At 33.4% G+C, this 26,631-nt stretch overlaps 1 protein-coding gene across 2 annotated transcripts in view; it reads right to left on the reverse strand.

Annotated features, from left to right (window-relative positions):
- The window catches only part of vn (membrane-bound neuregulin protein vein), a 60,787-nt gene extending 57,375 nt beyond the window's left edge, over positions 1 to 3,412 (reverse strand). For both annotated transcript variants that reach the window (XM_085196326.1, XM_085196325.1), the window contains exon 1: positions 2,909 to 3,412. In XM_085196326.1, the coding sequence (XP_085052452.1) occupies positions 2,909 to 3,326 (418 nt within the window). In that variant the 5' untranslated portion in view covers positions 3,327 to 3,412. The remainder of the gene's footprint in view (positions 1 to 2,908) is intronic.
- Positions 3,413 to 26,631: the final 23,219 nt, after the last annotated feature.

Genomic DNA, 26,631 nt, shown 5'->3' on the forward strand with positions numbered 1-26,631 from the left:
TTCCAAGTATAAGCATTGTGTTCAATCAGGCAAATCCCAATTGTTCTTCAATAGAAACCTCAACGTGAAAGGATTAAACCGACTTAGTCAATCAATATATGTAGTTCATTTAGGACTATTACTTACAAATCCCACATTATATGCAAACATGGACACTTAAATACCGTTACCTTGAAAATTAACATAAATATTAGAACATTCGAGTACGACATTAGTAATTGTAGCACAACATCAGTAAAATAGTATCAAGATGATCAAAATTCAATGCAAAGTTTTTTCTATTATATAAATCAGTATGATGACTAATCCGTGAATTAGTAATACCAAAGTTTGTTGACTCGTATTAAATGCCACTTGACGAGCCGTTTGTGACAGACAGACAACAATGCAGAAAAGTTTTATCATATCATAAACACATCTAATAATGTTTATAGGAAAGTGTTGTAAAAACAAACAGACAAAATAGAAATCAATGAGCGATTACATTTTTATGAGCAACTAAAATAGTTCCATCGTTTGTTTTGATTGGAATGCCTCAAGTTGGAAACTCACCTAATCTAAACTGATCAAAAAAATGAGAGAACAAGATGGAAATGTTGTGAATTCTTCTTATATTACTCATCTAAGCAATTTTAAATTCGTACTAGAAGAAAATAACATTATTCCAGTGTAATTAAAAGTTAAAGACATAGGACCAACAATATAATTTAGATGGTGAGATGTAATTTCGATAAATGAATTATATTAAAACGAACATAATTCATTAATCGACATTACGAATGGTGTAGAATATTTTCGAGTAAAAGCAACAAAACTTATAGGTCATATCGAGACAGATTTACAAGCCAATAATATGAGTGAAAACATTAACAAAGGAAAAACGACGGATAACAACCAGATAGATAAACATTTTGAACAAGCGAACGCTCAACGTAAACATACGAAGCGCCACTCCAAAGATGGTTGCTTTGGTAATTAAACTTAAAAGAGCAGGTTACAATAATAAACTGATCTTGAAGAATATTTAGTCTAATATAAGCTTCAGAAAGCAGAAAGCACCTGGAAACCTAATGTTAAGGTACACCTACACTCAGTTCCCAACTGTCTGCCGTATTTTGAAGGTGTGTGTTGAGTGGCGAATCCAATGTCGCACTTTTCCCCCTTTCCAGAACGAGGGAATAGTGAATGACAGTAAATCTACAAAAACATTTAAAGATGCTGATACAACTATAATCACTCGAGGAAATGAAATATTTAAATTTTTTCTTTCCCCGAGGGAATATTTGCGCCAGTATGACTACGAGTATATGTTTATGTAGCTTTACGATCATTCCCTATGATTATTGCGAAAGGGTATTAAAGGGTGTAGGGTATATTTTATTCAATTACAATATAATATTTTACATTGATAGATCATTATAGAATGGTTTAGCTACCTGTAACTTGATATAGAGCGAATAAATTGAAATTCAAATGTGTATGCTGTGGGTATGTGAGATATGAGATAGATATGGGCAAATCTGCGCGTATATTTCAATTACCAATATAAAAATAATAATCGTGTACGTTGATGTTTTCTATTATATTTCACGAAAACCAAAGATCTGTTTCTGTGTTATATTTATATAATAGTAACATATTAGTATCGTTTAATTCGTTTAGCGCAGGCTAGTCGGCGGCGACGTCACGACGTGCTCCAGTTCAGACGTGTCGGTGCCCGTCTGTCAAATGTAGCGTAACGCTCTCTTACGTCAACTTTGCTTTGAGTGTAGTTTTTTTGAACACTTGTTCCGTCATTTCCGGATCGTGTTGGTTTTCTATTGATTCGTCGTTTATTGTTTGTTAGGTTTGTTTACTTTTACTGACTTTTTTTTTATTGGAAAAAAATGTTTTGTTTATTTTTTTTAAGCTTTTCCATGAATGGATTAAATTAATTAGATTAAATCTGGTCGTGGAAAAATATAAAATTTAGAGTACAAATTATTAAATAATTTATAATTATGTACAATAAAATAAGTAGAGTCGAGAAAGTAAAATTTACAATTACGTATTCATCTGTACTAGGCGTATTGTTGAATTATTTAAGACGTATGCGGTATTCGGAATGCAATAACACTTATTACCAAAAAACTGTGTTGGTAATCAAAATAAAATTAAACGCTCGACAATTAAACACGCAGTAATAACTCAACAGTTAAATTTTTTTGCTCACATAACAATTTTGGCACGAGGTATTCTGCTAATTTATTCTGGATATCTCTTCTCAATTAATTTCTTTGAAACTTGTGACCTTACGGTAAATTTTTTTACTTTAAAATGTATCTTTTTACAGTTTATTTCTTGGTGTTGGTTTTAATATGGGTAATTTAAACACATGACGACTCTACTGCCGATAGTTGTATAAAATGTTAAGTGTGAACTTTTTATAAGATGAATTCAAACATAATCTAATTCTATCACAGTTTTGGGAGCACGTGCTCAATTTCGTGTAAATAGTGAGTTTTCTTAGCTAAATAAAAGTGTAGGTGTATCTCTCTCTACATGGTGTACCGTGTCGTAGTTCCTTTAATGTGTGTGACCGCTTATGAAGGGTGCATAAATAAGATCGAGCAAAGTGTGTATTTAGTGGGTATGTCATGCTACAGTGGCCACGCTAGTGCACCTAAAATGGATTCGTAATAGCCACTTGTTCGTACGATACACCTGCCATCGCGTATTCGTTAGCAGTAAAATTTATAGGTGTCTTTAGCTATAATGATATGTTATGCATTGTGCGGCGTGCGCTTACGAGTCGGGCTGTACATCTCGCGCTGCCGCGGGTTCTAAAATTAACGTGTCGGCTCGGTTTCATGCAAATCCGAAGGTGGGTGTCGCGGGTCCATGCACTTACTAAACACTAAACACTCACTGTATCCGGGCCTGTAGACCGCGCGGATCCTCCGGATCAACTTGCCGGTCCGCCTCAGCGGCGGGCCGAGAGCCACGGCGGCGTGGCCCTTCCTCTCCGCGAACACGATATAGTTCCTGTGGTTCTGCAGCGGCACTTCGAAGCGGCCCGAGCACTCCGCCTCGGTCGGCGGCGGCAGCTTGAGGCGTACCACGTCGCGCTCGGTGGGCCAGCGGCCCTGGCGGCGCAGCACGCGCTGCACGCGCACGGTGGCGGCGCCGCGCGCCACGGACTGCACGCGCGCCTCGAAAGCGGCGGGGGCGCGGTAGGCGCGCCAGGCGACGTCCGCCCGCTCGCAGTAGAGTCGGCGCGGCTCCGCCAGGCTCGCGGCGAGGCACAGCAGGGCCCAGCAGCACGCCGCGCGCCCGCACGTCCTCATAGCGCCATCGCAGCGCTCGCTCGCTCGACGCCTCCCGCTCGCGACCCTCGCGCGTCGACAGCCGGCGCGCGACTGCCCACGCGCCCCACGCCCCCACGCCCCCACGCGGCCACGCGCACCACGCGCCCTTACGCACCTCTGCCGTACGTCGAGTGACCCCTTTCTCTTACTTTTATTAGAGTTACCATAATTGATAAGTATGTAGAGCTTATAATAGTTATTATAGAAAAAAGTATATATTCTATATAATACAGTATAATATGTTTTTTTTTATTGAATGGACAAATATTATTTATAATTAAAACATTAAAAAATATTTATGGTAAAATGTTGTCTTTTGCAGCATTATATCTTTATAAAAGTATATGAACGGTTTTTGACCTACGAACTCTTAAAATCGTTTTTAAATTATGTATCTACATTTTCTTGTCAATTAATTATTGTTCATGATTGACGTGTTTGAACTAAAATAATGTTTATAAGAGATAAATTAGTCAAGTTCAGATCTAGAGATAACTCTATGATAGAGACGCTGAGTAATTTAAACAATGTAATGAACGTGAGAACGAACGCTTTTCTGTGTATTGTATGCGAAAATAAATGTTTCAGATAATTAATAAAAGTTTTTTTTCCGCTTTATTACGTATTTCTAACATTTTAGTATTTTTAAGTGCCATCTTAATTTATATTAATGATATTAAAAGGTATAATATTATATAGGTATATTTAATTTATAAATCATAAAAATTAATGACATATGTTACGTATTAAGTAACTAACTATAAGTTATAATAAAAAGTAATTGTTTTAAAATTTAAATATAATTGTTTAAACAACTAACTTGAACAGCTTATTTTTCTTTCTTATATTTTATAATACATTAACATAAAAAAAAATATGACTACGTTCATATCTAAGACGGACGAAAATTTTTATGTTTATAATAGCTATTTCCGTAGTTGATTTACTAAATTAATGGAAAATGGAAAGTAACTATAATTATATAAATGACAAAGTAATATTATAAAAATACAGTCGAATTGATAACCTCCTTTTCTTACAGAAGTCGGTTAAAAAGTATTATATGTCTTATAATCGTGTTTTCTGTAAATATTCAGAAAATTAAAATTATGAAGTCGTTATGAAAAATAATGAAATTAAAAATATTGTTTTCTTTTCACAAAAAACTAAGCTACTATATAACTCTGTGTCTGTCATTCTTATTTTTTTTTCATTTTGATTATTTAATTATTTCAAAATTCGGTATCACACAAAGAATAATATGAGTTTATCTTCATATAATTATATTTATATATTTTGTAATAAATTACAGATATACTTGGCGGCACAAAAACTTGAGGGTACGTAAGTAACTGGTTTATAGCTAAGCTAAGCTAAGACTTTTAATTTAGGTGTTGAATAGTAATGAAGAATTTTAATCAAATAACACCAAAAATGGTTAAAGGATATTTCCCGTCAATATCTGATCTTTTTTAAATTTCATTTCATATGTTATCACACTGTTTCGAATGGGAATCCAACCAGCAACCATTATATATTCAGATTACAGCCAATCATCTACCATAAGAAGAAATATATACGTTTTATTCCGACACTTTGTAAATGCGCTGCAACGGCGCCTCTACATTTAATATCAATTAATTTCTTTTAGAGTATTACAAATGATTCATAGTAAGACATTACGTAGCTGAGGTTTTCACGGATGTACTTTCACGCGTAGCCGTCTACGGTATGTATAATGTAGCGCGTAGAGCCGTAGCCTTATGATTTCTTACTTAATAAAGAAAGGGGAAAAAAGATAAAAATCTAATGTTCATATTTTATTGTTCCAAAAATAAATGAGACAAAGCCTCTTAATTTAGTATTAGGTTTAATGAGCAGCTAATATGCTGTTTAATTAGCTTTAATAAGATCTAAACCACACAATTCGTTCTTTACCAGCTAACCTTGACGGAACGGACCAACGGAAGTGTTTTAATGGGAACAGAGTGTCTTAACACTAGATTCTCAGGTTCATTATGTCCTGCTCGGTGCGGGATACAGCGTGAATCTAAAAAAAGCGAGAACATATATTATTAATATCTATTGTTATTGTCTATTTGTTTGCAGTTACTTAGCACTATATAGTAGTTAATAAGAAGATTTGCAATAATAAACATACTAAAATACGATTCTACTTTCTATACAATTCGGTGGCATTCAAAACGGAATAGTTCCCATACAGGTACAATGCAATTTGCAAGTGTTTCCCACAGTATCCTTTGTCAGCGCAGAAAATATTTGTAAGTGTTAGGTTCCGTAGAAATTAAATATATTAATGTAATATTTAAAATTATAGCGTTGGATGCCGATATTATTTATTTTAAATGTACTGCCTTTTTTAAATTTCTTAGGTTTAAATCAATATTTTTTGATTTTGTTTCCTGTTTGCTTTTTTATTTGTTAGGCATAAAAATATGTTTTTATCATCGAGGGGTATCATCGCAATAATTTTTAAAATCTAAATTTATATATAAAATAATATAACATATTTTCTATTAATATAAAATTATCTAGCCAAGATAATAATAAAAAAATGAGACACTAAAAAAGGATGAAAAAGAATTTATATATAACCTGTTTTTAAATGCAGATCTCTAATGAGCACACCTAACGGTCAAGTCAATTTACCTTACATCCGGATAACAAATAAACATAATAAAAAAACAAAAATTTAACCGGAAATACGTTCTTACGACACCCTTACAAACTAGGCCTCAGGTAGCTTGTTTCTTTCATTCATCATTTTCTATGAATGAATGTTTTTTTAACTTCTCAGTTAAAAATTAGATTAAACGATTTTTTACTTTATGACCAAAGTGTTAAGTTCAAATTATCTTTTCTGAACTATTTTTAAGTCATCAATGTCTTGGTTTAGTGTAACATTAGTCAGTCACACCATATTTTTTTTATTTTCACACGTCTGCCGAATTTTACATAGTCATAAGTGACCTAGTGATGAGTCACTTTGTTCTCCGCTTTCCGTCGATTTTAAACATTGATAAAAGTCAATGAATCTTTTATATTTTGTATTCGGGTGCGACATTTCTTTATGATATAAATTTATTCGGTCTACCAGACCGTATCATGCGTAGATAAGTTTCATGGTAGTGTATCATCACAACGAACAATAAAACTAATCACTACCACTAATTGAAATACATTTTGTTCTACCAAAAAAAAAACTCCTTTAGTAACAAAATGAAGCTAACACCTTTCATAGCAAATAAACAATAGATTGCAAAATCTTTTATTTACTTTCCTATTTAGACACGTGAAAGTGATTAAAGGTGTGAGAATTTTTCTGTTTTTAAACTTTGCTTTACAAGGGAACAGATGTTTTTCTTAAGATACTATTAAATTATATAATTTTTGTATATTTTTTCTAAGAAAGGTAACTTCTACAGGTGTTTTGGATTAACTTATCTTCGGTGATCTGAAATACGCTTATTTTATAGCTTTATTATCTTTTGTTCCCGTTTAGTTCGTAGTTTTATGTTTATACTATTTCAATTGGCCTTTTGACGGTATTTAAATGTCATTGGAGTAGTTAGGAGGGGAGAGTAAGGAGGATAGTGGATTCGACTGGAAGTCGGGGTAATATTTTTTTTTTAGAATCACGCTTTAGCCTATTTATGTATAGCATCAAGACAGTCCAGTGTCTTAATATAGTAAATACTACGTATCATTTTTTCATATTCCACTTTTTAACTTTGCATTGATTTTCAAATGTTGTCGTGAAGTTTCTTATTGGGTTGTTCTTAGCTATTATCATAACAAATTAATACAGACTGATAACAGTAAACTAAAAATCCTCGACGTAATGTCTTCATTGCATATCTGCACATGATTATGTGATGCGAATTGACTACGTATGTGCCTATGCATGTATACGAGTGCAGGCGGCGGCGGATTCAATACGGACGGTAGGATGCTCTACTTTAGTTTTGTCAATATTTTTTTATAAATAATAAAAAATAATGTATTGCAGATTTCTTTTATCGTAGATTTTTTTGGTTATTTGTATTATATTTTGTTTACCTACTATCTATTTATTTTATTTAATTTAAATATATAATAACAAATTAATTTTCGGTGTGTTTTAATTAATAAAATACTTTCATATCTTTCTAAAATTAGCAAGGTATTTATTGAATAAATAAAAAGAAGAATTTAAGTTGGCATGTTTATTAAATGTATGGTAGTATAAAATAGTTTAAAAAAGGCAGAAAGACACGGAACTATCTGGGCCCGATTAATTTTCTGACTATAACGTTATATTTATGGGTTTAACGTTACATTTAGGTGTGGCGCCAAGTTTCGCTACCTAACACAAAAATGGTATGAAAATGAAGAACAAATTGTCCCAACACTAGATACAAAAAATGTGTAAAGATACAAGAAATGTAAAATAAAAAGAAAAAAATATAGGTAGAGCATTCTTTCACACGCAGTCGTCGGCCACCCTCGACGGCCAGTTTCTTGTTAAGCGTGTAATTGTCAAAATTGTCATAATTCCGCTCGGCGTACGACATTAATATTTATCTCCTCTGTAATGATTATTATTGATTTGTATTCGCAATATTTTCAAAATGGACCTCTTAATTCGTTGCATACATACTCCTATATATCTTCTTTTTAGCTTATCGCTTACAGTCAGACGGCCTCCATCAGCTATGCTATATCATAGTAAAAACTATCGAAATACTAAGAAATTTAGATAGATAGTTAAGAAAATTACATCGCACTACACCTACGTGCGGCCGCGTGTAGATGGTGTGTTTTATTTCTCTCACGCCTGCAAGTAAATATAACTCGGCCGATACTAGCGTTACTACTGGAACTAAATATATTCAATTTGATTTGTAAGTTCGTTAGTTAGTAATTTGGTATTAGATGAGCGTCGTCGTGGCGCAGTGGTGCAGCGGTAGACTGTTGAAAGTGCAGTGTTGAGTTCCGTCACTCAACACTCAAAATCTCGTCACTGTTATTTTTTAATAAAAAATAACGAAAAATTCTCACAAACCTTTATTTTATGATGGTTAGCGTAAATTGTATAAGCCGATATAATACCTAAATTTTACAATAAACATTGCCTAAAATTCTGTCATAGAATGTAAAATTATAGAATGTACAAATATTTTTCAATAGATGTTTGTTCGGATCTCGTTTACAATTACAATGTGTACGAGGAAATATAGTAATATTTTCTTTGATAATATGTCTTTTTCACATTCTTCTGAGCTTTACGATGTAGCCAAGACAGTCCAACTGTAAGTTAAGACACTCCATTCCCCATGTTTTGTGTAATTCTTGCTTGTTAAATGGCGGAACTCAGCCCCGCGCTTTGTTTTCATACCACAGCGAAGAAATGAAAATAATTCGTTCTATTGACTAGAAATCTACAAAATTTATGTACATATTTATTTAAAATATATATATATATATAAAAATATACAAATATATTTTTTTAAATTTACGAATATATATATAATTTAAATACACTTGTAAAATGAAAAAAAAAATGTACTTTAGAATTTCGATCCAATGGTAGTGGTAAAGTGGTATCATAGCACCTTTATATCGCGACACCGACGCACTGCAACGCAATATATTCTATGTGAACTAATTTATACAAAGCAAATAATAGCATTAGTCAATTTATCTTACTGGAAAAAGAAACTCATTTTTGAAATTACGTCTTAGAATAATAAATTTTATGAACGTAAAATGGTTCTATTAGTAGTGTAGCAGAGTAGGCAAAGGAAATCTAGTATTAAGACATTTCATTCCTCGCGCACTTTTTGAGACATTTCGTGTGGAGTGATCTAACTCAGCGCCGCACTTTGTCTAGATAACAGAGCAAGGAAATAAAAATAATTTATTCACCCAAGTGGGAATCAAAATGTTGGTTTACTTAAAAAAATCACTATATATTTTTCTTTGTAAGTAACTCTGTTGTAAGTAGGTAGGGTAGGTAATATAAAGAACACGATGATTTTCCGATTCAGGAATCTATTTTTACATGAACTCGATTACTAATACTTTGAGCAGTATAAATGTTTTTTTTAAACAAAAATTAGTGTCAAGACATTCCATTTTACACTTTTCATCCAAACTTGAAATCATCCAAGCTTTGGCGAGACAAAACGAGGCTTTGAATTGTGTAATTCAAAGCCTCCTTTTGTCTCGCCAAAGCGAGAAATGATAATACTCAAATCATGCAGCATGCACTTTAGTAATCTATACAGGCGTCGTTTCCTGGAGCTGGGATCGAACCTACAACCTTCACTTCCTACCTCATTAGATGAGAAAATAAAAAAAAATCTGGCTACACATTCACTGTAATAAATCACTCTCTTTTAATTATTACACGGTTTTTATAGTATGTTATGAAAAACTAAAATTTTACGTAAAATATTTACGCTCATCAAATTTATTATTAACATTTTATGCAGATGTTTGATTGATGCAATTTGTGCAAAGTCTAAGGTGAAAATGGTCAAATTTATTGTTTTAATTTAAAAATGATTATAAGCTTCACGCTGTATCCCGCATGCATCTGAGAATATAGAGTAGAAACACTCCGTATCACGATTTCCCCCTCAATTTCGAGACATTGCGCGGTGAGTGGTGGAATTCAATGTTTTGTTACTAGCGACTTTTTGATCGAACTTGTTTTTAGTTATTTTACTCTAAAATGTAAAATTGCATTTTGCTTGATTATACCAAAAATATATACAACATTTTAAAAAATAATTAAAAAGTTATTTTTGCAAAAACTCAAAAAAAAAACGTCGCGAGCCTAACCTTGTAAATGTAACCAAATTACAAGCATCCATTAAAGCAAACCGTGACCGTTATACAAATTACATACAAAAACATATTTTCTCTTACATATACCTACATACATTGCGGTCTGGCTTACCGGAAACGCGATGCTTGTGAGTTTAATTTCTATTAGGGGGAGTGAGTTATTTACATTTCCTTGGTCTGGTCAAAGCGCGACAAAGTGCGGCGTTGAGTCCCGCCACTCAATATGGGATTTGGCGGAAAGTGGTAAATGAGCATACTAGGTTTCCCCTGCTTACACTGCTATGCAGCAAAATCTGTGAAGACAAATACATACTTACATGTATATCAATTATATACTATATATATATATATATATCCACTTAATCGACCGAAATGCCACCTGTTCGATTGACAGACGCGACCAAACATTATATCGCGAGGTTATTTTCATAAATTCACCGGGTGGCCCTGCCTCGAGGCGGGGAAACGGGGGCGTGAGTGCACCTGTAGATTAGCTATGCTTTAATAATCATTTTATATTAGTGAGTGAGTAGAATCTAGACAACTGTAGCATCGATTCCCACTTGAGGGAATGAACTATTTTGATATATATTTCTTCGCTGTGGTAAAATGCAATTTTTGCAAATTGGTTGCAAAATCTTAAAACTAGGTTCTATCTGTCTATTTTGCTATATGCATTTTAAGCAAAATGTTTCGAAAAGAAATATAACTGTAAATTTTACAGTATTTATATGTCTAGCACACAAAAAGCTTTATTTAAGCCTTACATAAAACTTCGTTTTTACCAAAAAAAGCTATAGCTTTCATGTTTTAGCTTACACTGCTTACAAGTACAACTTTAGGGCGGTCAATCAGAACTTTAGAGCGATTTTAATCGACATTTCACCGACCAATTAACATCTCGTTCAATTTTACATTGATTAAAGATGCGTTTCGTTTAATAACCTTTAAATCGATAAAGATGGCAATATACATTTGTATGTAGGTTGTATTTTCAGAATACCAAAAGTTTATACCAGAGCATGATGATTAAAATAACTGTTTATTATTTATTTTAAAATACTTGATTAACCACGAAGCGCGGCGTTGAGATCGGACACTCAACAAGGAAAGTAGGGAAGGGAGAGTCTTAACTCCTAACACTAGAATCTTTTACATGCCCTGGTGTATACAGGGTATACCGTGAAGCTAATTAATTGCTCTTAATTGGTGGTAAAAAATCTGCCACGTCGGCCTCAACTTAGTTTTTTTTATTAATTCCATATTTCAATCAATAAAAAAAAATCAGTTAAGGTGGTGGGAAAACAGTAAGAAAGTGCGAAATTAATATCACATAATAGACCTGGGAAGTACTTTAACTATAAGAATAAACATTTATTAACTAAAATGAATATTAAAATATTGCATCGCAGCGTTAAGTTACGTAAAAATATCGTAAATATTAAGTAGCTCTAGATAATATTTAAATGATTTCCATTTTAAATTTCGTTCAGTTATCTATCGGCATCGGTATTTAGCAATGATGTCAGGGCTTAGGTCGCGCCACCAACAACGCAAAAAGGTAGACTTTACAATAAATTCCTTAAAATATATTTGAATGCAACAAAGAAGAATTTTAATTAACGGGCGGAGTTGGGAATATATTGTGATTTGATGATCGGGTTTCACGTTTTGATAAACTGGTATTGTTTCTTGGATTTGTCTTTTAACTAAGTAGTATATGTATATTCAGGAGTCTATTGTATTTGGAAGAGAAAATAGTGTTGATACACTCCGTTTACCACATTAAGCCTAGTTTTCGAGACCACCAATCACCAAGTTTATAGTCAGACGCTTTCATGCACCATGACGGCTTCAAACGGCTCTCTTTTTTCATCTATCCCGCACATAGCAGGGTTGGCAGAGGGAACTTAGGAACCTAGTGTTAAGACACTTCCGTTCTCCACTTTTTGACGAATTCTTGAGGCATTGTTGAGTGACGAAACTCAACGACGCAGTTTGCCTCGTGATCAGAGCGAAGAAATTAAAATATTTTTTTCATTATCCTGAGTGAAAATCAAATCCACAACCGTCACAATTACAGTCGGACGTCATGCCACTGCGTCACAACTGCCTCACAAATAAACGTGTTGATATCTAAAAGAGATCCCGGTCCGATACTACGAAGCCCTAACTAGGGCGCTCTTGAGTCTTCATTTATAAATGTTGTGAATAAGTTTTTACGTTGAGTATAACTAACTGTACAAAGTACCTTACTTAATGTGGACCTGAGGTGGGGTACTTAGGTCGCTACTTGCTGTACAATTTGCATATAATTTGAGTTTTGTGATACATAAAAAAGAAGGATGTTCCGGATTAAGATAGCGTTGACCAGTTAATAGTAATGGTGTGTAAGTCAAATTTGAATAAAAAATTAAGATAAACAATAGCTTTTTGTACAAATTGTTTTGTTTTATAAATTGTGAAAAGAAGTTGTAGAACTACAAGGTATCCACGTTATATTTTTTTTACATTGATTGACATTGTACTTAGCGTGGTAGACAGAGGGAAACCTGTGTTAAGACACCCCGCTCCCCACTCCTCACTCAGTTGTGTAAGAAGTTTTGTCATTTTGTATTGAATCCCGGAACTCTACGCCGCACTTGTTAATAGAGGAAAGAAATTAAAATAATTAAATCTCACAATTGTCACATTTACAATCCTACGCTGTGCCGCTGTGCCTTGACGGTTTCTGTGTAGTTAGCACTGCTATATTTGGATAATTTAGACATAGAAAAATAATTATAATATTATACAGTGAACTCTATTTTCTTGTTATGAGATGCAAGTCATTGTCACTTTGTCTCGTGCGGCCACTTGTAGACAATAGCATAATTTTAATATAATTATTAACCCTGATTAGAACTTGAACCCACACCCATCACGAATGCAATCAAAAACTGCCCAATCAAAAAAATATAGAAAAATAACTATAATATTAGAGTTAAGCCATTTTTGCGTTGGAAGTGTCATTTATATAAAAACTCAATGTAAAATGCTTTCTAATTACGTTCTGCTATGTTAAGTAATTGATTCTGTAAAACGCTTACGTTACTTGTTGATTCATTGGCTAGTCCTACCCTCGGTATTTTAAATTGTTACTTTTTCGTATCTTTTATGTAATGGTATCTTAGGGTATTGTTCCCTATTTTCTTTAGTGTTTAAAGAGTAAAAAATTGGTTATTAGTACCTAATTTGTTTATTTTTATAGACCTGGCTGCGTCATTAAAAAATTGCAAGCAAGGTAGTCAGGGGAAACTAGTGTCCCGATTCTCGGCCGGTAAGTGTGAATGCCGTAACTCAACACCATACTCTGACTTACCAGATTGAATCCACAATCGTCGCGTTACTTGTGACTATTTCAGATAATATTGCCTCAATATTTTTTTATTATTCCAATATTTTAACCTAATTAACTAGATATAAAACATTTTAATAAGCGAAATTACGGGCGCGGTGTCTGGACGCAAACGCGATGATAATATAAAAGTTCATTAATTAAACAAATTGCTATATTACTAAAAAATATGGCAATTATATTTAGGTAGTAGTAAACGATTGTGGGTTCGATTGTGGTTAGAAGACAAAAAGGAAGCGTTAGACAAAAAGGTAGCGTTCCTCCGACCTCCACTCAACACAGAAAGAAGGCAGAAAATGGAAAAATGAGGATCTTAACACTACGTTCCCTGCTATATACAGGATCAAGCGTGAAAAAAAAGAAAGACAAATTATATAAATGATGTAAGATTACGAAGATTATATTAGACTAGCGGACGCGCGCAGCTTCGCTTGCGTATTTAAGGGTGAATTCTAGAAAACCATGAAACATATGTTCAATTAAATATTTTGAGTCTAAATATCAAATTTTATAAAAATCGGTGACAATTTAAGAATTTTCCCATACAAACTTTCAACCCCTTATTTGCAGCCTTAGGGGGTAAATTCTAGAAAACCATGAAATATGTGTTTAATCATATACGTTTAAGAGTCGGAATTTCAAATTTTATAAAAATTGGTGACGATTTAAAAAAAAACCTATACAAATTTTCAACCCCTTATTTGCACCCTTAGGGGGAGAATTCTAGAAAACGATGAAACACGTGTTCAATTAAATACTTTTAAAAATCTAAATTTAAAATTTTATAAAAATCGGTGCCGATTTAAATTTTTTTCCATACAAACTTTGAACCCCTATTTCACCCCTTTAGGGTTAAAATTTTTCAAAATCCCTTCTTAGTGGATGTCCAGATTACGAAAGTAAACATCTGAGCAAATTTCACGTTTCTACGCACAGCGGTTACGGCTTACCTCAGTCAGTGAGGACAAGTCCTTTTATATATATAGATACGCACCTACTTATTCATCGTCTTAAATTATAAACAGTGTTCAAGAAGTGTCGATTTAATACAGATAGAAGGCGGTAAAATAATATCATTAAAGAAATATTAAAATTTTATAAGCGCCATAATGAAATTTATGCATAAATTAAAAAATATTTTAATATAATGAAAATGCTACTGTTAGAATATAACAGTAGCATTTTCATATATTTAATGGATGTTCCGTTTTATAATTAAATATATTTTTAACACCTTCTAATATTTTTTAAGTAAAACTTTATACTCGCGTATAAGGTAGGTAGGAGGTAGGTAAAAATAATAAGTCATCTTTTTTAACACGTTTTTATTGGAGCGAGCTGCAACAACTATGTAATAACTTCTAGATATTAATCTAAATTACACGTACTCCTGATTGTGATATCATCATGATACTAGAAATTACATCTATGTAGATCAGATGACAATATTATGGTACCGTCGAGCTGGTCTGATAATGGAATCGGAAGTTGCGCTGATGGAACCTTCGACTGCCTACATACAAGTTTATGCTTACTACATTCGTCTTATTAATGTGTGAAGTTGTTTCATTTTTTTAAGCTATTAAAAATTATTTAGACTTTAAACAGACAACAACGATAACAAGTCAATACTAAATTCTGTTACTTGAAATATAAATATTAAACAAATATACTTCAATATTATTTTAAAAGCTTGTCCGATAGGTATTCTCTTTACTTCTTTGCACAAAATATTTTTCCGTCGTGGTGCTGTGGCACAAGCTTGTTCTTAATTTTGCAAGCGATGGTTTTGATTACCACTCGGGGAAATTAATTATTTAGGTAATATTTTTATTTCGTCGCTATAGTAACAAGGTAATGTGCGTTGAATTCCGTCACCATCGCTGGGTGTCTCGAAAATTGTCAATGTCTCGAAAGTTCATTGGAAAGTGGATGTCTTAACTCTAGGTTCCCTCTGCCTACCCTGCTATAAGCCTGTTACAGCGTGAAGCTAAAAAAATAAATATATTTATAACAATAGCAAATCAGATCGAGAGGTCACGAGACGGTGCCGCGCCCGCCACGCACCGTGGCGCTCGACTAATTACACGATAACACACAGACTGACCGGACCCACGAAGCGTGAACACATCTTGATTGAAGAAAGTACTGATAGGAAAAATTGTTTCTTATGTATGTACTTGCTTTTTAATTTTACTTATTTTTCCATTTGGTTTTGTTTTTTATTCATGTATCTATCGCATACTTTGTGGAAAGAATAGAAAAAATAGAATTGATTAAATGTTTGGAAAATCCTACATCTCAGTTTAAAGATCTCATTTGGTTTTGTAGCCTATATAATAGTAAGTACTTCACATAAAATATCTTAATTTTTTTAGAATTTGAGTTCTTTTAAAATCTGTTTAACCAGTAATTTATTTTCTTAAAAGACTGACTTACAAATGTATTAAGTGGCGTAGTCCCCACAAGCGTGTAAGCGCGACGGGTTGTGGGTGCGATTCCCACTCGAGGAAACGAAATATTTAATATTTTCATTTTTTCGCTCTGGTAACAAGGCAAAGCGCGGCGTTGAGTTCGGCCACTTAGCACGAAATGCCTTCAAGATTCGGCGGAATGTGGGGAACGCAAATGTCTTTATGGGAAGGGCTTAGTTTAACTATATTTACTGACACGGTTAAACTAACTTGTTCTTGATGAACATTAACTATCTAATTGGCTGTATAATAGTTATATCTGCTAATAGGGGAAAGTAATAAGGAATGGTACTGACTGTATTTTTAATTACTTATTGGTTTTTATTTTTCTTGAAAATTGGATTGTTTGCAATATTTATTATTATTAGCTTCACGCTGAATCCTGCACATATTAGGGTAGGCAGAAGGAACCTGGCAACCTACTTTTTGCCGAATTCTTGGAGGATTGCGTGATGAGTGGCGGCACTCAACACCGCGCTTTGCTTCGTTACCTGAGCAAGAAAATGAAAATAAATTAATTATTTCATATCCTCGGAATCGAATTCACAACCTATTGCGTTTACCCTTGTGTAAAGACATTCCGTTTTCCACTTTTCGATGATTTTTTCGTGACATTGCGTGTTCAGTGGCAGAACTCAACGCCGGGCTTTTGCCTTGGTGCCAGAGCGATAATATTAATTAATAATAATTCATTCCGGGTTAACCGATTTCAATGCAGTTTTCACTGTTGTATTTTGACAAGCTTCTTTTAGTAATTACTGTTTGTTTTATATCCATCGGTTCATGAATAAAACTCTTATAATTATCTTAATTGCTACAAAATTCTTAATCAATTTGAAATTATAGTTTTCAATGTATAGGTATTGCCATGTGATTCGTATAACAATGAATGAATCTAATGACCTTGAGCTTTAATAGCTGCAAACTTTTTTCCGCAAAGCAGAGTACGCATATGGAACCTAGTGTTGAAACATACCGATTCCTACTTTCCCATAAATTTTTGAATCATTCCTTGTTGAATGGCAGAACTCAAAGTTTCGTATTGCCCATCAGAACGAAGGAATCAAAATAATTTAAATATTATCATTTTCTAAAGTGGAAATCGAATCTGAACCATTCCGTTTACAATCATACGCATACTGCTTTATTGACCTTGAGCATCAGACACCTGTGATTTTTTATGAATATATTTATTCAAATTTACCTTTTTTGCCTTATTTTATAGCTATATATAATTTAATTGCGTTAGATTAATTACGTCTGGACATGAATGGTTGTATAGTAATATTAAACTACACAAGCGCGAACTTAACGCTTCGGTGATTTTATTTTGTGTGTTTTTGATAACTTCTATTATTTTTTTAGTTGAGTTGTAAGTTAATTGTTTTATTGAATTGTTATATTTTAGAAGGGTAGGTAGAGAGTGTCAAGTGTTAAGTCACTCCGTTCCCCATTTTCCTTTCAATTTTTAAAACATTGCGTGTTGAAAGGCAGAACTCAACGCCGCCCTTTGTCTTGATACCCGAGCGAAGAAATAAATATCTTCATTTCCCCGAGTTGGAATCGAACCCACAACGTAAGACGTTATCTTCTTATTGCACCACACTTCCACGTTGTATCTTGAAGGTTAGGCGGAAACTAGGTTCCCTTTAAATGCGTGAGCGTGTTTTTTTTACTAACTTAATCATATCCAAAAAACTTACTAAAGTAAAGAGTACTCTTAATATTTATATCTAAAAAAGGATTTTCCCTTTTATAAATACAAGTGTTATCTGAGTGAAAGCGACAACCCCTTATTTCTTATCTTATAATCTACCCCAGCGAGCCAACCGTGGTCGTCTCAATTATTCGCTTTAATGTTTTACTTCACATGCGATGGATTTATGAAAAAGTACGCTAAGTTTTGTAATCTTATAAAGTTTTGAATATATTTTTTTAACTTCATGTTGTATCCCTCATACAGAAGGGTAGGCAGAGGGAACCTAGTGTTAAGATCTCAGATCCCCACTTTTTGAGTGGCGGAACTCAACGCCAAATTAATAATTTATTTTCTCGAGTGTGTATCGAACCCATAACCGTCGCGTTATAGTAACACCTCTGAACCCCTACTGGAGGCCTCTAAGTATATTCAGACACAATTAAACTAAACTAATAATAAAAGTACATTTAATCATTAAAGAACTGAATGACTAAGGAAATACGTGAACATTTATGCGTTATATAAACGTAACATAACGACGCGAGTCAGTGCGGCGCCGACGAAGGCGACGAGACGACGAGACAGCATGTCTTGTATAGAAATAATGGAAGAACCAACGAGGAAATATATTTTTTAATAATTTAACTTTGTTAATTTTCGTATGTTGGTTTTTTTCTTTTCTGGGATATGTTGTAGTCAATATTAAGTTGATAAATTTTCCAGTTTTTTTTACTTGGTGTTTCGGTAACAAATGACTGCAATTTTGGATTTTAGCATTCATAAGTTGATGTGATTGTGCCATAATGCTTATAATAATCATATGTAAGATAAAAGCAAGTCTTAGCGCACAGGCGGGCGATTGTATTTGCAATAGATTGTGGATTCGATTCCCACTCGAGGAATAATGAAAGCGGGCTACCGCCACGGGGGTTCCGCCATTAAAGATGCAATGCTTCCAGATTAAGCGGAAAGTAGGGAATGAAAATATCTTAATGGGAACGTAGTGTCGGTACCCTAGGTTTTCAAACAAGTTTTTAAATATTCTGCATACATACAGTTTTCTTGCCCTATCTAGATTTACTATTTCCTTTTCGTCTTATAAGACGTATACCTAATAGCTACTAGCTTTTTCAAAGTAAGCAGGCTATAGTATACTCGTACCTATATATATTTTTTATTTATCACTAGTAGTCGCCCGCAACTTTATTTAAGTGGACTTTAAGACGTAAAATGAACAATTCTTTTTTTCTCGTAGGTACCTGTAGAAATTTCGAAAAGTCTTCGTTTTGAGTAACACTACACTCTCTAACAAAGAACATTTTTTTACCGTAGCTTCACACTTTAGCCCACATATAGCAGGATAGGCAAAAGGAACCTGATAGCCTAGAGTTAAGACACTCCGTACCTCTAAATTATATTTAAAACCCTATATTATTATAATACGTAGAAAGTATCACAATAATTTGTATGTAGTTGTAAAGTCGTCAATTTAGCCAAACTCCGCAAAGACCGGACCACCCAACGCAATGTTCCCATTGTACTTGCACTGTCGAATTGTGCGTGTGTTGTTATAGTACGTAGATAGCTTAAGTATGTACTTTTCATATATTTGATTTAATTCCTTTCTTTCTTGGTGTTAAAATAAGAAATATGATTATTACAATCTTTCACACGGATTTCAGAATTCGGATTTACACTCTACATACATTCTCTAGAATCTATCTAGAATTCTCTAGAATTACAGCGCTAAGTTTGATAAAATATTTCTTCTTAGTGAAGAACATGAAAAATATTTAAATCTATTAATCTAATAAAAATATGCTAAGTTCATTATATTCTAACTATATGTATATTGTGTATATACACCTACCGCCTTGATCATGCTCATTCGTACCGTGGGAACTGAAATTCGACTTAATCCTTTGGCCAACGCTACATATGCAATTTGCTCATACCAATAGTAATATGTACCTCATATACAATAGGATTATGTTTAAATTAAAAGGTATCGTATAACTAAATATCCTATATTTAGATATTTTTAATACATTTTTTATGGAACCATCCATAGTTAATCATAACTGAAGTCAAAATATATATTATTTGCATTTATGATGAATATATGTATGTTGCTTCTAAACTGCAAAATTAATATTTAATTCAAATATTGTTTATATCCAGCATGTTTATTTTTACTTTGAAGTAGGCAGAGATTACCTACTTTTAACGTATCATATATATTTCATCCGATTCAGACTCTTTATAGAAAAACGCCAAAAACGCCAAACGCCGCGCTTTGTCGCAATATATATAGATTTATTTCTTAAACATAAATGTTTTTATTTCTAAGCCCAATATAAAGAAACAATCGCCACTAGTTCACATAATCCCTCACTACTAACATCGCTATTTAAAGTTACCTCTTACACTATAGAAGCAAATATTGCGTTCCTCGCATACCTTGTGCTTTGGATCAATTTAAAAGCTCTAAGACATTTTCAAAATTTAACCAAGCAAATTGTAGGAGAGAGAGAGGAATGAATGGCTATGTGCGTGAAGCTAACAAATAAAAAAAATATTTCTCCAGTATCGGAAGTACAGTAATTTTCACCTCTCAGCCCCGAACGTAAATGGGTAGAAAAAGAAGGAAACGGAATAATAATATTTTAATTGCTTACCAGCCTATCTTTAATTATGTAGAATACCATCATAATATCATTTAAATAGTATTAATATCCTGCTATTACCATATGGATTCGTTGATTATTCACTATTATATTGTACTTTTTTAAAACTTTAAGCACTCTATTGTATTTATAAGTACTCTAATACTTTTATACAAAAAAACATAATTTTTATTTCAAGAAAACATTTACTTAATCTAAACAATAATATATATTAAACATTTTATTGTTAAGTCAACAATTTTTTTTTATTATTTATCATTAATTTTACTAAAGTAACATTTGTAAATATTAATTGACAACTTTACTTTTATACTTTACACCATACACAAATACGGTCGATGTGAGAATTTGCATCGAATGGAGGTAGCGACGAGTCCGCAACCTGCAGTTATATCTCATATTACTTACTATACGTGTACGTGTAGAACCGCTTTGTGCTCATGAATATTTTGGATTTCTATTTCATTTGTTTAAGCGTAGCGAAGGTATTAAAAAATTCAGAACCGCGTCGTAGCGCTAGGGTACAAGAATGTATGTAAAGATAGCAAACGCGACTTTTGTGGGTTTGTTTCCCATTCAGGGAATGAAATATTAAATATTTTATTTTCCCGCTCTGGAAAGGCAAAGCGTGGCGTTGAGTTCCGTTATAGACGTCTGTTAATATTAAATAGAGTCTATGAACACTAGTTTTCCAGGTTCCCTCCACCTACCATGCTATGTGTGGGATACAACATGAAAGTATAAAAGTAATAACCTATTATATGCGGACAAAAGAGTGTCTTGACGAGTGATATGACTAGTATGTATAACACGGTATTAAATATTCCATACACAATACTTCTGAGCATTAATATTAAGACCATCTATTGAAGAATTTAAATAGTAATATATAATTTAATTAAATAGTTAAGAAAATCAATAATATTTTAAATAGTGACAATATCTATAAATACATATACTCGTATACATACTAGTGATACATTTCACACAATTTATTTTCGAGAACGTGCCCCCGATCAGATGCGGCAGATTACACAGTAAAATTACTGGCGACTTTGTCCAATAAAAGGTGGGCAATTTTATAAAAGACACGTCTCACAAAGGGCCCGTGGTGCGTCCGTTTTTTGGGCATTTCGACGTTTGTCGGAAGTCACGCACTACTACGACTGTGGGAATAGCGAAAGTTGATTTTTGTCATCATGTTTTTGTAGTGTCATGCGAAATTGATTGGTTTTTGAAAAGATATAATTTTGTCATCTTTTTTTTACCACACTCCGTTCTAAGAATTTTAAGTCCTTCATGTAGACAGGGATAGAGGCTGAATATAAACGCGTCGATTGTAGGTTCGATTACCATTCAGGAGAAAGATTATATTTATTTTTGATTCCTCGCTGAGGTACCTAGACAAAGCGCAGCGTTGATTTCCGCCATTCAACAATAACGATGTCTCGAAAAATTGGCAGAAAGTGAGCAGCGGAGTATCTTATTAAGACACAGCGTGAAGCTAAAAAAAATATTACATATTTGCCTTAGGCGGGAACCAAATTTACAACCTCTAACACCAATCGACAAATCGGTCACCATGTACCTACCTGAAGAATTGACAATTTCTAAGAACAGTTTTTCGTATAGTATCGAACATACATACATACACACGTTGTACGCGTACAAGATGCCTTTAACGCGGGCTGCAAATTAATCGCCATACTCGTTATATGGGGGACCACCGGCGGTAGATACGGACGCTTTGTTACTGTGCTCCACCTGTGATTATTATATTACTGTACTTTATAGATTATATTTTTTATTTCGAGATTTATAAGATTTAATGTCCAAAAATATATATAAATATAAGTAAAATTACTTAATAGTGTTCGATAATGTACAAGGTCATAAGTAATATTTCTCATAAGAGAATTATTACTCTATACTATTGATTTTCTATAAAAAAATAAATAGATATATTAAATAGGTACCTTGATACTAAAGGTATTCGATAATGTTTGTATAGACGAAAATTATAGAGTAAATTAGAGAATGTACAAAAATTGTCATATTTATTTAGCAAATAAACCTCAGGGGTTATCGTGGCACAGTGGGACAACACATTACGCGACGGTTTTGAATTCAATTCTCACTCAGAATTAATTACTTTTGTTTCTTCGTGCGGTAAGAACAGAGAAAGAAGTTGGGTTACGCTACTCAACATACATGTCTCGAAAATTGAGTGGAAAGTGGAGAACGGAGTGTCTTACGTTTTATCTCTCTATCCTATTACATATTATAAAAAAGAAATATGGGGAACGCGTTATTAGTTTCTCTTTATTATTCCCAAATGATATTAGACAAATTAATATATTATAAACGAGGAACAGTTCGTAATTAAGTATTATACATAATATATAGCAAATAAAGAAAAAAAATACGAGCACAACAGTAACAAAGTGTATTATACATTTTTTGTACGTTTTTACATCCACCGCGTTGTGCCTCCAAAATTGAGTTGTACGCGTTCGCGAGTCTTTTTGCACTTTTTGCAGTTCGCCGGCGGTCCCTTAATCACTTGTATGTTTATTTATTAACCGACTTTCATAGTAACAGTTGTGTCTTTATTTCTTATTTAGTTATTTTTTTACTTTCTCGATTTCTCCTTAAATACCTAACATAGGTAGGTAGGCATAGAGAACTTAGTGTTAAGACACTCCGTTCTCCACGCTCTACTCAATTTTCGAAACATTGTGAGTGGCGGAACTCAACACCGCCCTTTGTCTTGTTACCAGAGCGAAGAAATGGAAATAATTCATGTCCCTGAGAGGCTATTGAGTTCTTAGCCATCACGTTTACAGTCAATATACTGTACCGCTGCTTCACGGTGGCCACATAAAATCGAGGCTTTCGTGGCGCAGGGGTTCAAGCGTGCGACGCAACGGTAGTGGGTTTGATTTCCACGGAGAGGAATGAAATATTTAATATTTATATTTCCTCGCCGTGGTAACGAGGCTTAGTGCGTGGCTCAAGAATACGACGAAGAGTGGGGAACGGACACTGAAGTGTCTTAATGGGTACCAGAGTGAACAGAAAAATGTATACAAAGCAAAAGCTATAGTCAATATAACTCGCCGTGGCGGGTGTCCGAGGTAATAAATAATAATTAATGATTTTGATTAAGATTACTCCTTTTTTAGTCAATTTTTAATGTATTTTTTATTTACGCACGAACTGAATCAATATTTATACTTTATTTTTTTTATAGCAACTGACAGAAGATATTTCTATATAATACTGTTTTCTATATTCTTTTTTGGTCTAATTAGATAAACTACAAAGTGGAAATTGCTTACTGAGTGACACGTAGCTAAACTACAATTACCTCATTTAGATGGGTAAACAGAGAGAACCTACTCAAATTACTCAGTCTTTTCCGTACGAATTTGAGATATTGTCATATTGAGTTGCATATCATAAATATAAATATATATTATAAAATACCCAGGACCCCCCCCCCCCTCCCCCCTAATTTCCCTATTAGAATTGAATGCGTTATACAGCGCTTTCATCTGAACTATACCAACATAGTTTTAAGTGTTTTACACATAAAACTCCACCTGATCTTGGCCCACATACAGAGGAGGTGTATTATTGTAGTTACATACAGTGGGTTCACACAGTGCGCCGCTGAACTGGGCCGCGTTTATATTTAACGTGCGATCAAAGGTACCTATACTGGAACACGGAAGTTTTAGATATTTCACAGTGAAAGAGGACTCGCCACGTCTGTAATGTATGCGTCAATTTATAATAAGTCGATGTGTTTTTGATATAAAATATAATTAGTGCTATAATTAAAGATTCTCGTGCATATAGCGCGGTGGCAGGCAGACGGTCTAGAACTAATTGCTTAGTGCTCACTCCGTTCCCCAGTTTTCATCTACTTTTGAGATTTAATTTAATTCTACATATATTATACCAGAAGAGGAAATGAAAAAGTGTAGTATACTTAGGATAATAGTAAATAATCATTATTTATTTTGATCAAGATTGCTTATTTTAGTCAATTTTTAAAAAGTATAATATACTTAATATAATAAGGCAAGAGAGTAGCGGAACTCAACTCCGCGTTTTGTCTTGTTACTTATGCTATGAAATGAAATTAATTAGTTTGCTCGGGTGGAAATCAAATCTATAACATAACATACGCTGCTGTATAGCCGCGACAGGTATACTTAATGTTTTTTTTAGATCATTGTAATATCTAGTATGTTTTTTTAAATTTTATGTTTCAATTTTTGAAATTATATTGGAGAGACAGAGAATTTAGTGTTAAGACATTGTCATTCTCTATGAAACTTCGATTATGAAAATAAATCTATGTTTAAAAGAAATTTCATATGGCACCATCTATTAAAATAATTGTAAAACTTTCGACCCTTTAATATACCGTAGATGGCGCTTGAATTTTTTACTTTATTTTTTTTATTTTCCTTCGAATGATTTTTTCGTACAATAAAAATAATATACATTTAATAATTACCGTTATTTATAATACAACTTTCATAATTAAATACAATAAAAGTAATTTGTTTGTTATGATGTATTTTTTTGTCATCACAAAAAAAGAACAGAATTAAAATTTACTGACATCTACTACTAACTAAAGATAACTATAAAACGAAACATGACAATGAAATTTTCACAAATGGTCATCATAGATGGCGCTTTGAAAGCTCAACAAAGCTTTCGAATACGACCTACAGAGGACGACACAGATCACAGTTTATGAATAATTTTTTGTAAAGTTACAGCTTAATAATATTATGAATGTACTGTAAATTAACTTAATTTCAATTAGAATTTAATGTCTCTTTGCCTCTTTTAATAAAGTGAATATATGTTTTATTATATGTGATATCACTGCGTCAGGTACAGGCTACCTTGTTATGAGGAATAATAGAAAATAATACTATATTTACCTACTAACAGAAAGTACTAAAATCCACCCTTCATTTTATGCGAAATTACGATCCTATATAAGAAAAATATCTTACCCAAATTCAATATTTTCAGTTCTTAGCTGAGGCCAAGCGCGCCGTTGAGTTTCGCTACTCAACTTACAATGCCTCAACAATTCTGCGGAAAGTGGGGAACGGAAGTGTCTTAAACTAACAATTACACTTTTTAAAAACCGAGTTCAATTTTTTTCTACTAGCTAGCCCCGTATATATACTAGATTATACTTGCGGCTTCGCCCGTATAGTTAACAGGAAATAACTAAGAGTTGTATGTCATATGACACATTGCAATTGCGCTACGTAACTTAAGACGGCAGGTACAGTAGGTTACATCAAACGATTGAATATAATATAGCTTTTTAATAAATGGCCTATCCATTTAAAAAAGACCAATTCTAACCAATAGTTCCTGAGATAACGTCGTTCAACTTAACAAACTCCTGTGCTGTATAAAATTAGTTTAAAAATAAAATAAAATAAAGATTTTAAAAATAACCTTTTCATAACATATAACAATACTATTAATTCAAAACAAACATACTCGAATATCAAATATCTACAATATAAATACGCTTTATCCCAGTAGCTAGCCAGAACTGGCGTCACACATAATGAGTACCGCCACACTTTCTACGCCAGTAAGCTGTCAAACTAAACACATTTAACGATAATGTATTTAGTTTACTATTGCGGTTAACGTTTTAGTGTGTGCGGTCACGATGCGATTCATCGTATCGTCGCGTATTTAAAAGCTGGGGAAAAAAGATTTTTCTCTGCTTTTTTTTATTATCACCAAAGATCATGTAGAGACGTCTCTAGTCAAGAGATGAAAAGAGACGTCTAATAAGGTCTTTTTGTAACTTCACGCTGGATTATACACCTAGTGTGGTAGAGGCAGAGGTAACCTAGTGTTAGGGCACTCCTTTTCCCATTACGACACTTCCGTTTTTCACTTCCCGCCGAATTTTATAGTTTTTCTAGTGTTTGTCTTATTGCCAATAATTTTCATAGCGAGGATATGGAAATATTAAATAAATGTTTCATTCCCCCGAGTGGGAATCGAATCAACAACCGTTGCGTTTTCAGTCACACGTTTGTGCTCTTTCACCACGGCGGCCTTATTTTTTTAACTTTTCACTTAATTAAGTTTATTTTTAAAACAA

The sequence above is a fragment of the Heliconius melpomene genome, chromosome 13 (assembly GCF_056956725.1).
Source record: "Heliconius melpomene rosina isolate 202511_hmr_F chromosome 13, ASM5695672v1, whole genome shotgun sequence".
Taxonomy (NCBI): Eukaryota; Metazoa; Arthropoda; class Insecta; order Lepidoptera; family Nymphalidae; genus Heliconius; species Heliconius melpomene.